General features: G+C 47.7%; 1 protein-coding gene across 1 annotated transcript; it reads right to left on the reverse strand.

The window, feature by feature from the left end:
• Window positions 1–168: 168 nt before the first annotated feature.
• Window positions 169–20,142, reverse strand: LOC116941496 (pescadillo homolog). The gene is made up of 15 exons (XM_032952623.2): window positions 19,989–20,142; window positions 17,050–17,129; window positions 16,465–16,618; window positions 15,545–15,654; window positions 14,767–14,938; window positions 13,942–14,031; window positions 13,047–13,163; window positions 12,513–12,578; window positions 11,114–11,218; window positions 9,142–9,272; window positions 7,446–7,571; window positions 5,839–6,014; window positions 5,055–5,206; window positions 1,904–2,068; window positions 169–472 (listed from the first exon to the last, which is right to left on the reverse strand). Exons 1-15 carry the CDS (start codon window positions 20,010–20,012, stop codon window positions 392–394), a joined length of 1,749 nt encoding a protein of 582 aa, XP_032808514.2. The 5' UTR covers window positions 20,013–20,142; the 3' UTR covers window positions 169–391.
• Window positions 20,143–23,172: the final 3,030 nt, after the last annotated feature.

The following is a 23,172-nucleotide window of genomic DNA, read 5'->3' on the forward strand; positions in this document are numbered from 1 at the left end:
TGTTATGAACCCAGCGATGTGGGTTCGCGATTTCCCAACACAAGCTAACTTGGGTGTGGAAGTGATGTTCGAAAGAGTCCTGGCCCCACTTCAATCTACAACGAAGTATGGGTAAAGGACCCCCCCCCACCATGACTTAAACAAAGAGGAACAGTAGATTGACAAAGGGCCGAGAAGTCTTATGCTTTTATTTTTTTTTAAAGTGTGGCTGCTCTTTAAAGAAGATGGCTCACAGTGGCCAACTCGCACAGCAAAGGAAATATTAATAATGATGTTACACAGAGCCAAGACTTCGCACTTCAGCACAGTTGGATGTTGAAGATGATAAAATGGCTGGAGAGTTAAGTTCCACTGTTGTCCTGGCACTGAGCAAAAGCTCTAAAAGAGCCATTTAGCGTTGCTTAGTTTTCTGCTTTTTGGCCACCTTGGCCGATGCGTCAATGGCTTTCCGCTTGGCCACCAGTTTGTTCGCCTGTGCGCAAACACACACAGGCAAGAGAGAATGCACACGCAATCAGACATCCACAGTGAGCCTCTCAGTCCGTCAGAGCAAAGATACGACGATGCCACAAAGGTTGCCCTGAAGCCATCGTACAGCAACACATACGTTACATGTACGGCAACTCTTCGCTTAACGCGTATTCGCACAATGTGCTTTTGCGACAACAACGGTCCTTCCATTCGGGAACACTTTTCTCACAACGCAGAACGCGCACGTTATAATGCTGAATGCGCACCGTTATAACGCAATTTCAGAGCGGTCGACGACAGACTACTTTCCGAGCTACACGGCTGAGCGGATTGATACAGTACGCGGTAGGCGTACACTCATCTCAGTTCCTTGTCTCGCAATGGGATGGACTGCAGGCTGATTTTATCGTGCAAATGTGATTTTTGTCAATTTCCCGCTGTGCGAGGGGCCGACCTCACAACACTACGTGGGTCATTAGGGTTATCTAACCATATTTCACCATGCTGGTCTCAATGCGGGTTAAGCGAAGGCATGGGGAACACAGACGTGGCAGCATAGAAGTACAGTATTTTGGTGCACTGCCATCTGCATGCTGGTTACCCATCCAATCGGGTGCAATACGGGTGATATGACCATATGCAAAATGCAAAAACGAATCTCAAATATTTGATTTTTAAACAACTTTGCGGGCATGAAAAACTATTGAAATTCGCTTGTTAAAAACCGACAGTTAGTTGCCATGGCAGAGGAAGGGGTGATGATGGATGGGTCAAGTCAACTCCCAACTGGAATTTAAACTTATAAACTTCAGATTGTAAGTAGACAACTCGAACCGCAGAATCATCTGGCCAGACATTTATATGCATACAATATACATACAGCAAGAGCTTAAAGGTGTGTAAAAGAGGCATGGTTAGGTGCATGCTCGGAATTACACTGTAAGACAGAGGATTAACATGGATCGGTGACCCTGTACTCCCACAATAACATATCACCTCCTGCACAAATCGATACATGAATAGTAAGAATACCAATCCATGTTCACAGGTTAACCGATGCGATCTTACATCCCTAGTATGTTTGGATAGTGTAGTATGTGCGCGTGGGTGTGTATGTGTGCACGCGGGTGTATGAATGTAATTTGTGCATGTGTGTGTATGAGAATATAGTGTGTTTGTGTGTGTGTGTGTATATATAGATGCATGCAGTTGCACGTGGTGTTGGCCACCCAACCCCTCGTGTACCGTGCTGGGCTTCATAGGTGCTCGCTAACAGCACTTGCCCCAACAGTCTGTTCAGGCTATAAGGGGGGGTCTTTGTATGAGTGTTGTGTGCGCGAGTATGAGTGTAGCATGTCCGTGCGTATATAGGTGTGTGCGGGTGTATGAGCGTGCAATACATGTGTGTGTGTGTGTGCCGTGCATCTCCTACCTCCTTGCGCTTGCGTTTGCGCGTCTTCATGATCTTGTCGTAGAGGTGCTTGTCGCGTTTCTTCATCATCATGAGCGCCAGGCGCTTCTCTTCTGCTTCCTGCTCGGCGCCCACGCGCACCTCGTCCGTCACGCGCAAGCGCCCGTCCGTCACGCGCACATCCTCCTGTACGCACGCGCACACGCGAGGAGACATTGGCATGGACAAACACACGGGCACAAGCACGCACGTCAGGACTAGAGAGCACGGCGGCGTAGGTTTGCATGGTTGTGCCGTCGAGTATACAGGATGTTGTGGGTTCGATCCCGACCCCAACACCTGTTTGTATATTTAGAGTTCACACATCTCTCTCCCCGTGGTCGTGTGGATTTTTCCACGGGTCCTCCGGTTTTTCACCTCCACATTTAGAAACATGCGTTTAAGAGTATTTGACCGCTATACATTTCCAAATGATAAGCCACTTTGTTGAGCTATCATTTGTGGCCAGGTTGCTTCTGAAAAGGAGCTATATATCTCAGTGGGCCTTACCTGGAAAAATACAAATAGTTTATTGAAGTTTCATAAGTTTCTCCACGCGCTTTTCACTTCCTGAAGATGGTGCCAATACGTGGATCAAAACGTCAGTAATCATACCAAACGATGCAGGACACAACCCGCTAACACATTAGCGAGCCAAGGCACTGTGGTTGTGAAGAGCTCTTATAGATAATTGTTTATGAAATCGATTATAGATTCTGAGTCATTGATAATTCGAATCTAGTTCAACTTTAATAGCGATCGAACAGATTGGCAGGCGCAAATGTTCACAGATCAGTGGTTGTGTGAAAACGTAATTGGTTCAAAGTTTATACGCAGATATCGTACCCTTCTCTGTCAGCCCACGGCTGGATGAAGGCTTCACCGTGCCATTCGTGGGACACGTTTGAGCGTTGCTGACCACGCTAGTCAGTGCGGGTTAGTGTAGAATGGTAAACCGAAAGTGGACTTCTTTCCATAGTTTTTAAGTTACCATTGATGAAGCTGGATTGACCACATGTAGATAACTACGTGTATATATATACACACACACACACCCATGCGCAGAAGACAACCCGAGTACGGACACAAAGACAAAATAGCCATGGAACATATAAATAGGTTTGACCCTTTCTGGAAATAAAACAGTTGTTAGGATTTTCAAACACCAAACAGAAACCTTTTGCAAGGAATCAAGTCTGCATTAACCACACACAGTACATGTGTTGAACGTGCGAACATAACGAGCTGATTTTCCTACAATATGCATCGTGTTTGAAACTGATTGGCCTACACCAGTGACAGCCTTCTTTATTGGCCTAGTCCAGACATAGGCAAAGTACGGCCCGTTGGTCTTTTTAATCCGGCCTGCCGAACTTGTCCAAATATTATTATTAAATTAAATTTTACCTTTCTCCTGTAATGCCCCCATTTCCCCATTAAATGGCGCACTTTGACCGGGAGTGAAAGTGATGATGTGTTGCTGCAGCGAGGTTGGAGCCAAATCTCCGACACACAGCCTGCGTGGCTGCTCTAACCTGTTAATGTAGATAATAAAGAAGTTCAAGTGAGGTCATTGGTTTGGGTGCAGGCCTTAGATGTTTTCATGATGTTTGATCAGTCACGTTACAACATGTTTTTGTATTGTTCATGTTCGTGCAATTTGTTAAATTGCCTTGCAACTAAATGCTCTGCTACCTGTTAAAGGCCAAATCCTTTCATGTAATTATTTTTACATGTCATTTATATTAGTTCACACAAACACTCCATCCATCTGTTCCTGGCCCGGCCCCTCTGTAAAATTTTAGAACCCATTGTGGCCCACGAGTCAAAACATTTGACCACCCCTGGCCTAGTCTCACCAGTGTCAGACCACAGAATGCCAAAAGGCATTTCTAGCTTGGGGTGGAGGCAGCTATAGCATGGGATCCTTTTTTTATGGGATCTGCATGTTCACCATAAGTACTGCGTGTGGTTAATGCAGAGTTGATTGCTTGCAAAAGGTTTCGATTTGGTGTTTGAACATCTTAACATCTCTTCTTTGGTTCTTTCGGAAAAGTCACGTAGAATGAGAATAAAATAATAAATTGATAAAATAAAATAACACAAAATTCTCACGACGTTTCGGCCACAACACAAGCGGCCTTCATCAGGTGAAGGGACGAGACTGTCTGGAGGACAGCACTGGAGCGAAAAAGCCACGCTCAGATCGCGACCTTTAAGCTGTGTGAGAAGAAACAAAGCGCCCTGACAAAGGAATTAGCATAGAATTTAGCATTGAAATATCTGAGTGATTAGCTTGTGACTGGTCACAGAAATAGCTATGTTAAAGTCAGAGCATACACATTCACAGAGGCACCTGTGAATAGCTATGTTAAAGTCAGAGCATACACATTCACAGAGGCACCTGTGAATGTGTATGCTCTGACTTTAATATAGCCATTTCTGTGACCAGTCACAAGCTAATCACTCAGCTATTTCAATGCTAAATTATATGCTAATTCCTTTGTCAAGGCGCTTTGTTTCTTCTCACACAACTTAAAGGTCGCGATCTGAGCGTGGCTTTTTCGCTCCAGCGCTGTCCTCCAGACAGTCTCGTCCCTTCACCTGATGAAGGCCGCTTGTGTTGTGGCCGAAACGTCGTGAGAATTTTATTGTGTTATTTTATTGTATCAATTTATTATTTTATTCTCATTCTACGTGACTTTACCGAAAGAACCAAAGAAGATGAATCCTTGCAGTCACGAAAGCTTTAAATCGAAGTCTTAACACCTGTTTTATTGCCAGAAAGGGTAAAATCTATTGTTTTTCATACAAAATACCCACGTATAACCTTTAACAGACTGTTGGGGCAAGTACTATTAACGAGCACCTATAAAGGCCAAGACAACATCCGAGGTGGTGGGTGGCCAACACCATGCCCGGCTGCCTTTGTCTCCCGAGTAAAGATGCTGACACATCACACCAAGTACTTGTTTAAGGCTAAGACGATCCAGAGTCCAAAAACTCGTTTATATATTCACCACTGTATAGCGTTCATTGGCCGTGAGTGGGGAATGAAACTCGCGGTGCCAGGTTCGTAGCGCAGTGCTCCACCGCTCCCCACAGACGCACGCACACACAAGCGAGACAGCACCTTCTTCTCGATCCTCTTGCGCTCCGCCTTCTTTAAACTCTTCTCCTGTTTCTTTTCCACAGCGTCAACCTCGTCCTCGTCGTCCTCGTCGTCGTCATCGCCGCCATCATCATCGACTTCCTCCTCTTCCTCGTCATCCTCGGCGCCTGTATCTGGAAGGCCATTCGAGGGAGATAGAGAGAGAGATGAAGAAACTCTTTGACCCCATATTCCTCACGTATCTCCGTGTGACCCTCTATGACCAAGTGTGACCCTCTATGACCAAGTGTGACCCTCTATGACCAAGTGTGACCCTCTGTGACCCACGTGAAACCCCGTGCGCCCCCACGTGTCCCCGTGTAACCCTGCATGCCTCATGTGTCCGCGTGTGCGTCTCCACACGTCCCTCAATGATCTTTCTTGTTCCTGTGTCACTCTCGTGTGTCCCTATGCAACCCTGTCTGTTGTGTGAGCCCGTGTGTCCTGTGTGACCGTGTATCCCCACGTGTCCGTGTGTCCCGTGTGACCCTTGTATCTCTCTATGTCCGTGTGTCCCGTGTGACCCTGTGTATTCCTACGCCTTCTGTGTGACCCCGTGTGTCCCGTATGACCCTGTGTATCCCCACGTGTCCCCCATGTCCGTGTGTCCCGTGTGAGCCTGTATCCCCCCCCCGTCTTCCTGTGTAACCCCCGTGCAACCGCACGTGTACCGCGACGCGAACCGGCACGTCCCCGTGTGACGCCTGCGTTCCCGTGCGACTCGACGCGACCCCAAGCGTGCACGGGCGGGCGCCCCCCCCCTCACCTCCCCTCTGCAGCGCGAGCAGCTTGAGCTTCTCCGGGGGAATGTAGTCGCCCTCCTTCTCCTCGACGAAGGGGGAGAGATGGGGGGGCAGAAGGACTCCCGGGAAGTAATCCTGCACGGGCAGCAGCACCCCCGCGTTCACGCAGTCGCACACCCACTGCGGCTGCACGTAGCACCTACGAGCACAAACGCACACGACGACGGTGACAAAGATCCCCCGTGGAGCCTTTAAAAACAACTGTCGAGGCAAGCGCTGTTCGTGAGATGCACCGATGGGAGGTCAGCAAGGCACACGGGGGTGTTGGTGTGTACAGTAAAACCTTGGATTGCGAGTAACTTGGTCTGCGAGTGTTTTGCAAAACGAGCAAAATTTTTAAAATAAATATTAATTTGATAAACGAGCGAGGGTCTTGCAATACGAGTAGTAGTACGTATAGACGCTTTGTCTGCCGAGCGTCACGTGATCACAACTGATATACGAGTGCTTTGATATACGAGTGTTTTGGATTACAAACACGTTTCCGGAACGAATTATGCTCGCAAGCCAAGGTTTTACTGTATATTGCGTCATGTGTATTGTACAGGCAATGTATGTATTGTGTACTGTATGTGTTGAGTGTATTTTGTGCATTATGTATTGTTGTACTATTATGCATTGTGTGAGCCCATGGGCTGATCAAGTAGTTTACTGTGTGCAGTGAATAGTATGCATTATATATATCTCCATATATATAAAAAGGCAAAGTTGTGAATATGTGTGTCTGTTCAAAATGTTTAGCGTACTTCCCGACATGCAACAAACTTGAAATTTGCCATGTGGGTACTTTCCAGACTGTACACCATGCAAACATTATAAAAATACTTTTTTTTGGGGGGGGGGGGGGGAGGTGGGGAGCTCAATAATGCTTTTATTTTTTGCACGGCAAGTGAGCTGTGACGTCAAATCTGTCACGTGACCCTCGCATGTGGAAGCGTAACGCATTGTAGTGTAGTGGTTAGCGCGCCGCGCTACGAACCCGGCGACCCGAGTTCGATTCCCGCTCACGGCCACCACCGGTGACGATAATTTTAACCGGTCCTGGGCCTCCCCTAGGTCGACTCAGCCTCAAACGAGTAACTGGTGTGGTGTGAACATCACCACTGGGGAGACAAAGGCGGCCGGGCGTGGTGAATCCAAGTCCCGAGCGAAGCCGGGTAGTAAAGCTAGTCTAGTATATATTATGTAGGTTTGTGTTTGTTATGGTCATGTACAACGTGCGTAGCAGCGTGTTGGCTGTATTGTAACACGAGTTTTGGTATGTTTTCGTGTGCAAGCGTGTATATTGTGTGCATTGAGCGAGCTCACCGGTTGATGTAGGTTTGCGGGGGTTATGGTCATGTATAACGTGCGTAGCAGCGTGTTGGCTGTATTGTAACACGAGTTTTGGTATGTTTTCGTGTGCAAGCGTGTATATTGTGTGCATTGAGCGAGCTCACCGGTTGATGTAGGTTTGCGGGGGTTATGGTCATGTATAACGTGCGTAGCAGCGTGTTGGCTGTATTGTAACACGAGTCTTGGTATGTTTTCGTGTGCAAGCGTGTATATTGTGTGCGTTGAGCGAACTCACCGGTTGATGAACGTCTGCGGGGGATTGGGCCGATCCACCAGCTGGTGGGTGATAGTCTCGTCCGTCTCGGGGTACGTTGCCCCGATGCACACGGACGAGTGCCACGACACCTGACCCCCAAAGCTCCTAGGAACAAAAAAGACAAAAATCCCCCCACACGCAGCCTTTTGGACTTCTGGGGCAAAGTGATGTTTTTTTTTAATAGAGATACTATTTAGGCTGGCACGAGACGCTCAAGAGGACGGTGTATCCAGCACCACTCCCAGCTGCCTTTGTCTTCCCACTGTTGATGCTTACAAATCGCATCGGATACTTATTTAAGGCCGGGTTGACCCAGGGAAGGCTCAAGACCGGTGTAGATATCACACAGCACTGACGGTAAACGAAGCCTGGAATTGAACTCGGGTTGCCGTGTTCGTCACATTCAGAGTCACTCACAAGACACGGATCCCCCGTATAGCCTCTAACAGACTTTTCGGGCAAGTGCTGCTTTGAGAGCACTTCATGAAGGCCGGCATGGCGCACACGAGGGGGTTGGTGGCCTAGCACCGCGCTCGACCACCTTTATATACCTAGTAGCGATGCTTACACACCGCAACCATACTCCTTTGGTTCTTTCGGTAAAGTCAAGTAGGTGGAAAAAATAATTAGATGACGACGTTTCTATCGCCGCACAAGCAATCGTCTTCAGGTGGGAGAGAGAAACAGGCTGCTGAAACAAGTCCTTATTTATATATAGAGCCAGGAGGGGGGGGGGGGTTGCCGCATCGGACAAGAGTGTGGGGGCTAGAGATTGTGCCTAAGCGAGTGGGAAATCCAAAGATGGGAACCGAGATGGGGGGGAAGGGGGGGTTGTGGTTGATGCGAGAGCTGGGGAGGTGGCCTTTGTATCGTGAGAGACTAGCATGTCAATGTAAACGAACCAACTGCAACGGTGGATGTGCTAGCGAGACGTCCAGCTCGTTAGAAAGACGGGGGAAACAAACGGGGGACAACACCACATCGAGGGAAGGAGAGAGAGAGACGCACACCTAGAGGCACACCCACACACACAGAGCGAAACACACACCCACACACACAGAGCGACACACACACCCACACACACAGAGCGACACACACACACAGAGAGGGAGACGCACACACAGAGAGACACATATAGAGAGACACACACAAAGACAGAGACACACCGAGAGAGATACATATAGAGAGAGACACACCTAGAGAAACACAGAGAGAGACACACAGAGACACACAAAGGGACACACCCAGAGAGAGACACACACAGAAAGACACACCCACACACAGAGACACACACACAAAGAGACACGAGAGAGAGAGAGACATATAGGGAGACACACAGAGAGAGCCACACACAAACCGAGAGACACACTAACCGAGAGACACGCACACAGAGACACACACCACAAAATTACAGCCAGTTAGTCTGCTAAAAAACGAGAGCTTTGTTAGTGAGACATTTAGCCCGTTAATGTAAAGACATTTAACCGACACCGCAACCAGGTACTCATTTGAAGCTGGGTCGACCTAGTGGAGGCCCAGGCTCGGTTCAGATTATCGTCACTTATATTGGTGGCCATGAGCGGGAATTGAACTCTGGTCGCCGTGTTCGTAGTGCAGCACGCTAACCGCTGCACTATCGCTCCCCAGTCACGCACGCTCACACACAATCACACACCTGATGATGAATGTGAACATCTCACGCAGGATCTCTCTGTTCAGGAAAAACTTAGTGCCCTCGAACAGAGAACACAGTGCTGCCTGTTTAGCCGCGTCTGCCTTCCGTCGCTCGGACAACTCACGGTCTTCCTGCACCGACACACACAGGGGCAGACGGGGACAAGCGGAGACACAACAGTGACACGTTTAGGCAAAGAGGTGAAGCAGCGCTGGGGAAATCGCAGTTCTCAATTCAGATTCGAAAAGACGATTCACCTTGATTCCACTCAAACCTGCTGGAGCTCCGAAGCTTAGCAATATTGGGCCTAAATTTTGATTTAAAGCTTTCGTGACTGCAGGGATTCATATTCTTGGTTCTTTTGGAAAAAGTCACCTGATGATGATTGCTTGTGTTGCAGTCGAAACGTCGTGGGAATTTTATTGTTTTATATTTTTATTATTTTATTGTTTCCCTTCTACGTGACTTTACCGGAAGAACCAAGAATATAATACTGGGCCTGATGAGCATTTGGGAAACCTTCCAGGACCACCAAGTGTTGTACACTCGAGATGCAAGGCAGCCAGGAGATGACAGCATAGTAATGGATTCTTGAATCCATTTGGAATCCACTTGTGCCGATAGGAAAAATCCCTTGTATGTATGTTGAACTTCTTTTGCATAGTACATAGCCAACCACACCAATCGGAGGTGCGGAAAATGTACTGTGCCAGCAACATTTTTTTAATTAACTTTTAACATAAACGAGTTTATTGAGTAATACTTTGTTGTTTTACTACCGAACGGTGTCTGTTACTCAATAACTGTGATCAGGTCGCTATGCATTGACAATTTAATAACTGGTCAGCAGAAAAGTTTATAAATTAAAAATTTTCATCAGGCCCCCCGTGGGATTAAGATTCCCGCTCACGACCAACAACAGTGGCGAATATCTGAACCGGTCCTGTACCTCCCCTAGGTTAACTCGGCACTAAATTAGTACCTGGTGCGGTCTGTAAAGGGTTAACACTGTCGAGCCAAAGGCGATCGGGCGTGGCCAACCACCCCCTTTTTTCTGGCTTTAATATGTGCTTGCAAACATCACTTTCCCTAACAATCTGTTTTAAACCTATACAGGGGCACTTAGTGTTTTTGAGTGCGTGCGTCCATATATGTACGAGTGTGTGAGTGTGTGCATGTGTGAGTGTGTGTGTGCATATATGTATGAGTGTGAGTGTGTGCATGTGTGTGTGTGCACGTGCATATATGAGTGTGTGAGTGTGTGCATGTATGAGTGTGTGTGTGCGTGCATATATATGAGTGTGTGAGTGTGTGCATGTTAGTGTGTGTGTGCGTGCATATATGTATGAGTGTGTGCATGTGTGAGTGTGTGTGCATATATGTACGAGTGTACGAGTGTGTGCATGTGTGAGCGTGTGTGTGCGTGCATATATGTATGAGTGTGTGTGTGTGTGCATGTGTGAGTGTGCGAGTGCGTGCATATATGTATGAGTGTGTGCATGTGTGAGTGTATATGTGCGTGTGCGTGCATATATGTATGAGTGTGTGCATGTGTGCATGCATATATGTACGAGTGTGTGAGTGGGGAGCGATAGTGTAGCGGTTAGTGCGCTGCACTATGAACCTGGCAACCCGGGTTCGATTCCCGCTCACGGCCAACACCAGTGACGATTATCTGAACTGGGCCTCCCCTAGGTCGACTCAGCCTTAAATGAGTACCTGGTGCGGTGTGTAAACATTGCCACTAGGGAGACAAAGGCGGTCGGGCGTGGTGCTGGCCACCCACCCCCTCGTGTACTTGCCCCTACAGTCAGTTAAGGCTATATGGGGGATCTTTGATGTGTGTACATATATGTATGAGTGTGTGTGTGCATGTGAGTGCGTGCGAGTGCGTGCAAGTGTGTGCGAGTGTGTGTGCGTGTGTGCAAGTGTGTGTGTGTGTGCGTGTGTACGAGTGTGTGTACGTGCATACTTCTTCAACGAGGAACTCATCTGGACGCTCCTCTTCGGCCACCTCCTCACTGTTACTGCTGGAACCGGGAATCCGGGCCAGCGACTGAGACAGTGCGGCCAACCTCTACATCCACAGAGCATCCGAGTATCAACACCGCATCACAACCTCTACATCCACACCACATTACAGCATCAACACCGCATCACAACCTCTACATCCACGCGGCATCACAGTCAACACCGCATCACAACCTCTACATCCACACCACATTACAGCATCAACACCGCATCACAACCTCTACATCCACGCGGCATCACAGTCAACACCGCATCACAACCTCGACATCCACACAGCATCAGAGCATCAACACCGCATCACAACCGCTACATCCACGCAGCATCACAGCATTAACACCTACACACGTCGTTCTGACATCAAACACAACACTCTTCATTCAAATGACAAGAGCGCAGTTGTGGATGGTGAGCTGGCCGTGGTGCTTACACACCACGGTCACTTCCTAACGTCTAACCCCTACCTGGTTTGTTTCAACTCACAACCCAGTTGACGCTGGTTTCACGTAAAAACTCACATACAGTCTTCTACAAAACTGAAGCCTTAAAAAAAGTGTATCTAAAAAAATCGGCAACGTTTTGGGCAATGGTCTTTCTTCGCAACACATAAACCGAATCACATTAAGGGACATTGCCTAAAACAACAGCGATGATATATATTTTTTTCTTTGAAGGCAACAGTGCTATTGACGAGTGTGTTGAGATGTGTATTTGTTAAGTGTGCTTGTGCACCGCTTCCAATGCAGCAGCATCACCAAATAATGTCATCACGTGAAGCTGTCCATACCACGGTTTCATCTGATCACGTAACAATGCTGATCTTATCAGTAGTGGATCGATTACTCTGCTGGCATGACCATTTTAGCTGATCTGGGGTCAACGCAACCTTAAAACAACGTACAGTAAAACCTTGGATCGCGAGCATAATTCGTTCCGGAAACGTGTTTGTAATCCAAAGCACTCGTATATCCAAAGCACTCGTATATCAGTTGTGATCACGTGACGCTCGGCAGTACAAAGCGTCTATACGTACTACTACTCGCATTTCAAGACCCTCGCTCGTTTATCAAAGTAATATTTATTTAAAATGTTTGCTCGTCTTAACAAAACACTCGCCGACCGAGTTACTCGCAATACAAGGTTTTACTGTGCAGTACCTATAAGAGCCGTGCGTAAACATACAGCGCCACCCACCGGGGGAGACAAAGTTAGGTGCTGACCACACACCACGGGCCTTCACAGCTGCTCGCTAACAGCACTTGCCACGCAGCAACTCGTTTCTGGCTGGACGGGTGGGATCACTGTGTGCATGTATGCGTGCGCGTGGTGCGTGGTGCGGTCACCTCAAGGTGTGCTTCCGAGTCCATGGCATACACACCGCCTGCAGTTTCCTCAGCAGAGCCCTCCACCTGCACCCCAACAAACACAACGGATACCTGTTATAGCCCCGCCTGTACGCGCGCACGCCACACGTCAATATAAGCACGCAGGATGAATGGCGATAATGTAACGTTGGCCGGGATTTGGGCACCGGGGCTGCAGTGCACTTCTCTTTTTCTTTCGTATGGCTGATGTAGATGCAGAGCAACAACTGTAATTTCCAAAATTCAGGTGGTCAAGCGAGACAACCACATCAAGAGCAGCGGAGTCCATTGCAGCGATGCCTCCTTCGTATTTGCGGGCATTGTGTCGTTATACGTTTTACGGTCTATTCTGAATGACCACAGTCGCACATTGCAGCGTTTTACATTTTCCAGTTGTGCATCAGGTATCCCGCATCTGCCATGGTTTTTTGCGGATGCAGTTTAGGGTGGACCACGAGTTTCGTGGAAGGTCATGCAGTGCACCGATGATGTCCAATGAGGGGGTGGCTGTACCCGTGGCGGGTAGGCGAGGTTGAGGCTCTGGTAGAGGCGGTAGTTGATGAAGCCGAGCAGGGAGGTGTAGAACTCGGTGAATGTGGACATGACGCGGTAGTCAACATCCGTGGGATGCTGCACACTCGCACACAAGACACAAATCAAGTACATGCAAAGCCCAACAGCATTACCCATCATGGAACATCTACCAATTGACGCACAGAGTTTTCCTCATGCATCCTTTTTAAGAGCTTTTAAAACCCCGCTCAACCCTAAAGCTAAAATATTTTTTTTTATTTTACCAGGTAAGGCACAATGAGCTATATAGCTCTTTTTCAGAAGTGACCTGGCCACAAATCATAGCCCAATCAAGTGGCTTAGCATGTATAGCAGCCAATGTGAAAATGCACACACACTCTCAAAGACAAAGAGATATCCCATGAAGCCTGTAACAGTCTATTGGGACAAATGCTGTTAGTAAGCACCTATGAAGGCCGGCACAGCACACAAGGGAGTGGGTGGCCAGCACCAGACCCAACTGCCTCTGTCTCACTCGTGGCGATGTTTACACATCGCACTAGGTACTAATTTGAGGCCGAGTCGACCAATGGGAGACCCAGAACCATTTCAGAAAAGCGTCACTGGTGTTGACGAGTGGGAATCGAATCCGGGCTCGCAGCGCGCTATCCGTTGCACTACACAAATACCAAAAACCAATACAGTTACAGCCAGATACACTGCAAAAAACGCCAACACCCACACTTGCAAACAAACTCAGACACTGAATTCTCACGCACGCAGTAACATTCACTTGCGCTTACTCGCATGATAACACTCACAGACACATTTGCACACTCACAAACACGATCTCACACACACAAAACGTGGTGTAGGTGTGTGTGTGTGTCCTCACGTTGTGCGAGTATGGATAAGGCATGACCCACGTCACCGTCTGGCCCTGAACCTCAGCCTGAAAGTAAATTCCCTTTATCGACAAGAACACCTGCAAATGCACAAACACACGCACATAAAACACAGGCACATAAACACACCAACAGCTACCATTCACCACGAAGTGGCGGTGATGTCACCACAGTGCTTATACCAGGCTATGCGCACTTTGAGACCAAGTGAGGTGTGAAAGGCTCCTGAGCAGGTGATCACGGGACAGGCCTAGGTCTTATGGCTTAACCGAGACCACTGATACATACACCACCTGGGCCTCCCCGAGGTTGATTAAGCCTTAAACAAGTACCTGATGGTGGTGTGAAAACATCAGCACTGGAGAGACAAATGTGGCCGGACGTGGTGTGAGCCACCCATCCCCTTGTGTGCTGACCTTAAAAGGTGCTCGCTAACAGCACTGGCTTCAAAAGTCTGTTATGGCTATACAAGGGGGATATTTGTCTTTGTTTGTTCCTCTATGGGGGAGTGGTGATGTAGTGTTAAGCACATTGAACCATGCACGCAGAAACGTTACACAGTTAGCATATATAAACCAGTCAGTCTTCGGCCTCCCCAAGGTTAACTCGGCCATAAATTAGTACATGCTGCGGTGGAGACGAGTTGGCTGGGTGTAGTGGTGGCCACACCACTCCTTCGAGTGGCGTGCTGGCATTAATAGATGTTAGCCCACAGCATTTGCCACAACAGCCTGCCTGTGTTACAGTGTACTGTATTGGCATGTTATTGTGAGTGTGCAATGATGTATTGTTGTGATTGTGGGGCCGGCTTGAACCTTGCGCAGGGCGCGTGCCTGCACCACGTATCCATGGAATTCGAGCGACAGGCGACGGCAGAGCTGCACCGAGTCCACGTGGCAGCGCCCCGAGCGTGGGAACGACGAGAAGAGGCAGCACATGGAAAGCCCATCGTCCACGTCCCGCAGGGCATCCACAAAGGTCGGGTACCTGGGATGCACACACACACGCAGGGGGCACAAGTCGTACACGGGATATAAAAACGCCGATGCAGAGATTCACGGAGAAACGCAGAAGAGACATCATCATGCGGACAGCGTTTAGACCGCGTCCCACAGCCCGTCCACAACCAGAGTACCTGGGACAAGCGCGAAATGGAAAGAAACGTATCAACACGCAGAGGGATGCGCGGACACAACGGGAGATACGTGGACACAAGAGGGACACACGTGGGCAGAGAAACAGGTGGAGGCAGAGTGAAGCACACAGCGATGCAAAGGGGGGACAACATTGGCAATGCACGCAGACACAGAGGGCCCAAGGAAAGTGCAGATACGTCATGCGGCATGTCCACAAACGTTGGGCACCAGGGACACAAGAAGACACAGAGGCAACATGGAGACGGGGCACTTGGTGACACATGGCGAGGACACAGGGCACTCGGAGACACACAAGGACATGAAGACATGTAGGCACACAGGGAGACATACAGGAACACGCACACAAATTAACATAGGATGGCACATAGACATGGATACATTGTTACAATTCATGGGCAAGGCAAGGGAGGACACATGGCAAGGGAGGGCAGGTCACCTCTCCTTGATGATGTGGTCGAGCTTGTAGGTGGGTTTGTTGGACTTGAGGTGGTCGACTCGGCCCCACTGTGTCTTGGCGTACGCCTTGCGCAGCTTCCGCACAAACACCTGACGGACAGAAATAACGAAGAGATGGGGAGATATGCAGACGCAAAGACACAGAGATTAGAGACACGAACGTCAATTAGAGATGACACACTCCCTTTCTCAACACACACATGCGCACTCCCACTCCGTCTGTCGCGCACACTCCCCATGTCTTTCTCACAAACACTACCAATCTCTCACACACTCTGCCCCTCTCCCCTGTGTCACAAACACACACTCCCTCCCCGCCCTCTCTCACACACTCCCACTCTCTCACAAACACACACTCATCGTCTCCCACACATACTCCACCTCTCTCCCCTGTCTCCCGCCCACAAACGCAAAGGTCCCCTGTATAGCCTTAACAGACTGTTGGAGCAAGTGCTGTTAGCGAGCACCCATGAAGGCTAGCACAGTACATGAGGGGGTGGGTGGCCAGCACCAGGCCCAGCCGCCTTTGTCTCCCCAGTGGCACTCATTTGAGGCTAAGTCGACCTAGGGGAGGCCCAAGACCGGTTCAGATAATCGCCAGGTTCGCAGTGCCGCAACATAACCGCTACTCTACCACTCTCATACACAACAAATAAAAAGGTCCTGCAAACAGCCTTAACAGACTGTTGGGGCAAGTGCTGTTAGCGAGCATCTCTAAAGTCCGGCATGGCAAATGAGGTAGGTGGTTGGCCAACATCACGCCCCGGCCGCCTTTGTCTCCCCAGTTTCAATCCTCCCACTCTCTCACAAACACACATTCCCCGTCTCCCACACATGCTCCACCTCTCTCGTCCCCCGTCTATCGTACACTCACTCACTTCTCCCGATGCTCTCCCTCACCCTGTATTCGCGGAACTTGGCGACGATCGGCTCATGCAGGAGGAAGCGCACGTCCTTGGCGAGGTAGAAGGTGCGCGGCGCCGTCGAGCCCTTGTTCGCCTTCTTCTTGTGACGTGGCTCGTGAGGGTACACGCCCTTGAGTATGCAGAGACGCCTGGCGGACGCAGGGACACACGAGGTCAGGGTACATGCCATTGGGTATACAGCAATGCCTGGAACACACCGGGACACACTGCAAGCTAAGTTACAGCTTGGGGCCCACATAAGTCGCAAAGGCTTTCAGGGCTGGAGGTCATCAGGTAAACCCACAGCCCTTTATGCCTATCCTATGCTGGATGAGGGCCTCCCTATACCATGTTAGTTGTGGGGTTATTTGAGCACACTTAACCAAGCTGGTCAGTGTGGTTGAAGACTGGGAGCATAAATGTGGAAGCATACAAGTACGTTACAACAGAATTTTCTGAATTTCTCTGCGCAACCAATCAGATAGCTCAGCAGTGAAAAACCACCCAGATGTTGCAGGTTAAATGACTGACGAATCAACTCTGACCCTTGTTGAGAGCGCCACTCCTCCACCTCACTCACCGGAAGTCGGGCAGGCTGAGTTGGAGCTTCTTGCGAGCTTTGTTGCGGGTGATGTAACTCGTGGCCTCGCCGCTTGTGTACTGCACAGAGCACAGCGCCGTTCACAACACAACCACACCTCCATCCATACACGACCGCACAACACCATTCTACCATCCACATCCAAGACTACACCAAAACACAACAGTACAATGGGTCACATCACACCACATTACAGTACAACAGCTCATTACAATATTAACTGTGAACCCTTTGTTAATATATTTTTTTACCAGCTAAGGCCCACTGAGCTATATAGCTTTCTTTTAGAAGCAACCGGCCACAAATGATAGCTCAACGTGGTCGATCATGTGAAAATACTCTCAACACACGTTTCTAAATGCGGAGGGAAAAACCAAAGGACCCGCAAAAAAATACATGCAACCATGGGGAGACACCGCAAACCCTAAATATACAGCAGGCGTCAAGGTCGGGATCGAACCCACGACCTCCTGCATACCAGGCGATGTAGTTAACATCTCGGCATCGTGGCGCCCTGGGCGAAGGACATGCTGTGTCAGTCATGGAGGTTGTTTCACTGAACTTACCATATAGCTCAGAGAATGTTTATGTAGGGTGGATGAGAGACCCAGCGCGGCGGGTTCAGTAATCACTCACCACTGGTGGTAGCCATTCTCAGAGCATCATGTGCTAAGGTCAACACCACCACCAACTCACTCTGGGTTGCAATACACCACAGTAAAACATCTAAATGACAAGAACCACGCTAGCAACCTGAACCAAACTAGAACACGCTTAAAACGTCACGAGTGATAGCACCATGTGGATGGATATTAATACTGGACTACAAAGTCGGGAGTCTAATCAGCCTATCATTCCATCAAGGTAGCTAAAATGAGGACAGTACCACATTGTAATAAGTCAACAGTAGTCATATTGAGACTGGCCCCCAGCATCTGAATGTGTCATTGCTCTCGCTACAAAATAAACTCAAATTGTTAGTGCCGAGCCAGTCGTGCAATTTGTTTTTTCCTTCGGAAGGACGAACTGCACCAATATAAACGACTTAAAACACATCTCATTAAGAGCCATGTCGTATCCACTGCTGGTTGACGGCCTCCCCATGCCATCACCCACGCCTCACTGACTAGTGATGCCACACTCCACCTAAATCTTGCATAGGAGCTGATCTCATCGATTCATCTCCGCGGTGGTCATTCTTTTGGCCATTTTCCCACTGTTCTTTTGTCCAATCACCAAGTCTCTTTCACTGGTGGCCGTCCCTTCCAGTGATGTCTCCCACGAAAACCCACGTATCGTACATTTCGTAACAATCAACGATGGACTGTAACTTGTTTGTTTTTGGTCCCCTGTTCAATATGGTCCTCTTGCTGTGCCTCAGTGTAATTCCAAGCATGCACTTCACTACGGTTTGCACATTTCTTAAGTTCTGTTCCCATTTTCTTTTCGTTGAAGTTTGCGATCCATATCTTTAGACCCACTGCCAGACTATATTTCATAAACAATATCAGATTTCCAAGTGCTCTATTCCGGTTTCATTCGATTGTAGCTTTCTAACTCACCCCTGCTGGACATGTGTGAAAAAGAGCTTTACAGCTCATCGGATTTCTGCAGTATAAAGATTCTGATAGTCTCTCTTTTCATCATCCATAAAACAAAGCACTGTAAAAATGCTCAGTGAACCTTCTCTGCCTATGGCCATGCGGATAACTGCAGATACAGTATCCTCACGCGTTATTTTACAAGTTTTATTCTGCAGCACTTCTTCCATTGTCGTCTCTAGGGCCTACAAAGTACACACCACCCCCCTTCCTTCCCCGCTCTAAACCTTTAAAACTCTTTAGACGGTTGTGTTTTCCCTGAGCTTGCAGCGTCTTCAGAAACGACTGCATTTAGTCGCTTTATAAATCCTAACGGTTCTTTCTTATCACGTGTGCACGCGAGTTCGCGCTAAACCAGGCGGACCAGAGTTCCATTCCTGGCGACGGATCAGTGGAGCGATATATCAGGAACCTCGTGGACTGAGAGATGGCCAGGACATGCCAAGGCTGGGATTATTGAATCTATTACGTGTAGAGTCTTGAGTTTTCTTCTGCGTACTCCGGGTTTCCTCCCAGATGGAAAGCTTTTAATTAATGCAATGGCATTGGGCAAATATTCAGAATGCAGGCAAAATAAAAAAAAATCCCATCTGCGGCTAAAATGATTAAGAGTATTTGGCTGCTATAAATTTTCACATATGGCACTTCGTTGAGCTATCATGTGTGGACTGTACTCTTAGGTTCTATTCGGTAAAGTCACGTAGGTATAGAATAGAACCAAAGAGTATGGATCCTTGCAGTCACGAAAGCTTCAAATCTAGAATGTGTGGACTGGTCGATTCTTAAAAATAACTATATAGTACTCTTTGGTTCTGTAGGTAAAGTCACGTATGTTGAAGTGAAATCAAACAAATCACGTTTCGATCGCAACTATACAGCTCGGTGGGCCCCTTACCTGGTAAAATAAAATAAAAAGTTTCGTTTGAGTGATATCTGAACCGTCTCCGGAACCTCCTTCACCAAAGCGCACTAAAACCAGCGTGGTGAAGTATAGTCAAACACACGTAGCCGAGACGAGATGGGGAATGCCTTCAGTTATCAGTTACATGTAAGAAGTTCGGTAAATTGCTTTCGCACAAGTAGCTAAACATCGCTGAAAACAGCGGCCGTTCAGAGCGTGGCGCAACTTTAAACGGCACCAAGGCCGCAAAAGGCCTAAGCCTCGGCCTCGCCAAGAAACCCGACCGCGCAATGCGCTTGGGGAGCGGGCGGCCGCCTCTAGTTCAGACCGGTAGCGCCCGTTGGGGCCTAAACACGGCACGCTTAACGCTTCACAACGAACGGTTTGCTGCGAGGTGAATTTCGCTCATAGCGTACCTTTTTCTTCGGCTGTCCCCCCATCGTGGCTTGCTGCTGCTCGTGTTTTGTGTTAAAAGTCGAAAGCTATATTGCGAGCGCGAATTAACACGCCGCGTGTTTCCACGTGGAGTGCCGATACACGTGGTGAAGCGTTGAATGGTGGGGAGGGGGGTGTAGCGGCGGGGGGGGGGGCCCTAGGCTCGGCACGTAATTGGTCAAGAGCCGCCGGGGTCAACTGCGAGGCTGCTTGGGTCACTTAAAGGGGCAATGGTCACATTCTTAGGTTACAGGGCTGAGCAATTAAAACTACAGATAGTCCCCGACTTACGATATTTCGATCTTACGATGGCGATAGCGATAGGACAGAATCTTGGCGAGTACAGTTACAATATGATACGTAACGATACGTTCAATGCGCGTGTGATACGTAGCTTTAGCGATTTCATTTTAGGGTTATCACGATACGATACATACGTTCAATGCATGTTAAAAGTTTTTAAAATATATATAGCAGATAGGATTGTTTCCTGAAAAAAAACACTTTCTACAGTATTAAATTGCGGTTCATATAGGTAGGCTAAGAATTTACCTTGTTTTTTTACTTTACATTTTACTGTGCAATACAGTATTGTAATTAATAAATGCATACAGTATATAGTTTATACAGTACGGTTGTGTAAATTGCCTCTGTTTTGCTAAATTATCAACATTCTTTAAGACTCCTGGGTAGGCTAGGGCCATCTTCGACTTACGATATTTTTGACTTACGATTGGGGTCGTCGTAACGCATGTCGATCGTGAGTAGAGGACTATCCCGTATTTGTTTATTATAAGAATATGTTTACCTTGATTTTAAACTTTCGTTACTGCAGGAGTCCATACTCTTTGGTTCTTTCGGTAAAGTCACGCGGGTAGAAAATAAAATAAATCACGACGTTTCGGGCGCAACACAAGCGTCCGTCATCAGGTGAGAAAGCGTGGTCTGCCTCAGCAGGAGACTTTACCGAAATAACCAATAAGTATAGTATTTACATTTTGATTTAAAGCTTTCGTGACTGCATGGATTCATATTCTTGGTTCTTTCGGTAAAGTCACGTAGAAGGGAAACAATAAAATAATGTTTTAGATTTTTATTATTTTATTGTTTCCCTTCTACGTGACTTTACCGAAAGAACCAAGTATAGTATTTACATTATTTGGCTGCTATACATTTCCAGGTGATAATTAACCCCCATCTTGGAGTTATTACTTCTGGCCAGGTCGCTTCTGAAAAATAAGTTCATAGCTCAGTGGACTTTACCTGGTAAAATAAAACATAGTTTAATTTGTATTTTTTTAGTGATTTGCTTAACTTTCCTATGCTTTTCACTACTATTGTATGTATTTGTATTAAACTTGATTTGAAGCTTTCGTGACTGCAGGAATCCATACTCTTTGGTTCTTTCGGTAAAGAAGTCACGCGGGTAAAAAATAAAAACAAATCACGACGTTTCCAGAAGTTCACTGCTGGATTCGATTGTTTTCCGCTTGTGTTGCGATCGAAACGTCGTGCTTTATTTTCGTTTATATCCACGTGACTTTACCGAAAGAACCAAAGAGAATAGGTTTGACCCTTTCTGGCAATACAAAAAAAAGGTGTTCAGATGTTAAAACACCAAACAGGAACCCTTAACAAGGAATCGTGTCTAGCATTAACCACAATGCACTTGTGGTGAACATGCGGCTGCTCACCCCGAGCTCTCAATGTCCTGATAACGGCGTTGTCTTCGTGCCTTTTGGCGTCCTCTGGTCGAACACCGTTTGAGACTAGGCTCTAAAGAAAGCTGTCTCTGGTGTGGACCAATCACTTTCAAAGACAATGCCATCATCGTACACTACCAGAGCATGTCTTTTATTGTTTGCATGTTCACCACAAGTACACGTGGTTCATGCGGACACGATTCCCTTTCAAAGGGTTTCTATTTGATTATTTTAACATCTTAGCACAACTGTTTTATTGCCAGAAAGGGTCAAACCTATTCTTGTATTTCGACACTGGCATGGGAGGTCGCATGACATTTATTTATTGTTGCAGATGAGACCCACCGAACTATATAGCTCTTTTTCACAGCTCTTTTGTGGTATACTCACGTGAAAATTTTATAGCGGCCAAATAGAACGCACGTTGTTTCTAAATGTGGAGGGCTCTGAGCAAAATCCACGCAGCCACGGGGAGAACATGCAGGCGTCAGGGTCGGGATCTAACCCACGTGATTCTGCATACCAGACGAGGTAGTTTATATGTCGCCACCGAGACGCCTTGTTATAATGGGGTTTGTATGTTGAGGTCCAGTTTCTTCATAACTCTGTTGTATATTTTTGGCAGTATCAAAATGACGAAAAAATATATAATAGGCTTTATCCTTTCAGCAATAAAACAGGTGTGATGTTGCTGTGTGTGTCTCTTTGTGTGTCTCTCTGTTTGTCTCCCTATATGTCTGTCTCTGTGTCACTTTGTGTGTATGTGTGTCTCTCTGCGTCACTTTGTGTGTATGTCTCTCTGTGTGTGGGTGTGTCTTTCTGTGTGTGTCTCTCTCTCTGTGTCTCTCTCTCTGTGTCTCTCTCTCTCTGTCTCTGTGTGTGTCTCTCTCTGGGTGTGTCCCTCTGTGTGTGTCTCTATGTGTCTCTCTCTCTGTCTCTCTCTCTCTATGTCTCTTTAGGTGTGTGTCTCTCTCTGTGTCTCTCTGTGTGTGTCTCTCTCTGGGTGTGTCCCTCTGTGTGTGTCTCTGTGTATCTCTCTCTCTGTGTCTCTCTCTCTGTGTCTCTCTAGGTGTGTGTCTCTCTCTGTCTCTCTAGGTGTGTCTCTGTCTCTGTGTCTCTCTGTCTGTGTGTGTGTCTCTCTCTCTGGGTGTGTCCCTCTGTGTGTGTCTCTGTGTGTCTCTCTCTCTGTCTCTCTCTGTGTGTCTGTCTAGGTGTGACTCTCTCTCTCTGTCTCTCTGTGTGTGTATCTCTCTGGGTGTGTCCCTCTGTGTGTGTCTCTGTGTGTGTCTCTCTCTGTCTCTCTCTCTCTGTCTCTCTAGGTGTGTCTCTCTCTGTGTCTCTCTAGGTGTGTCTCTCTCTGTGTCTCTGTGTGTGTGTCTCTCTCTGGGTGTGTCCCTCTGTGTGTGTCTCTGTGTGTGTCTCTCTCTCTCTTTGTCTCTCTCTGTGTCTCTCTAGGTCTGTG

The sequence above is a fragment of the Petromyzon marinus genome, chromosome 1, assembly GCF_048934315.1.
Source record: "Petromyzon marinus isolate PM22_M1 ecotype Great Lakes invasive population chromosome 1, UKy_Petmar_22M1.pri1.0, whole genome shotgun sequence".
NCBI classification, from domain to species: domain Eukaryota; kingdom Metazoa; phylum Chordata; class Hyperoartia; order Petromyzontiformes; family Petromyzontidae; genus Petromyzon; species Petromyzon marinus.

Excerpts from the sequence above, each read along its gene's own strand:
- LOC116941496 (XM_032952623.2), bottom strand. The coding sequence starts at position 20,012 with ATGGGGGGACAGCCGAAGAAAAAG. Across the intron at positions 7,572-9,141 it reads ATGTTCACATTCATCATCAG|GAGCTTTGGGGGTCAGGTGT; the intron begins GTGTGTGATTGT and ends TTTTGTTCCTAG. Across the intron at positions 6,015-7,445 it reads CCGCAGACGTTCATCAACCG|GTGCTACGTGCAGCCGCAGT; the intron begins GTGAGTTCGCTC and ends TTGTGCTCGTAG.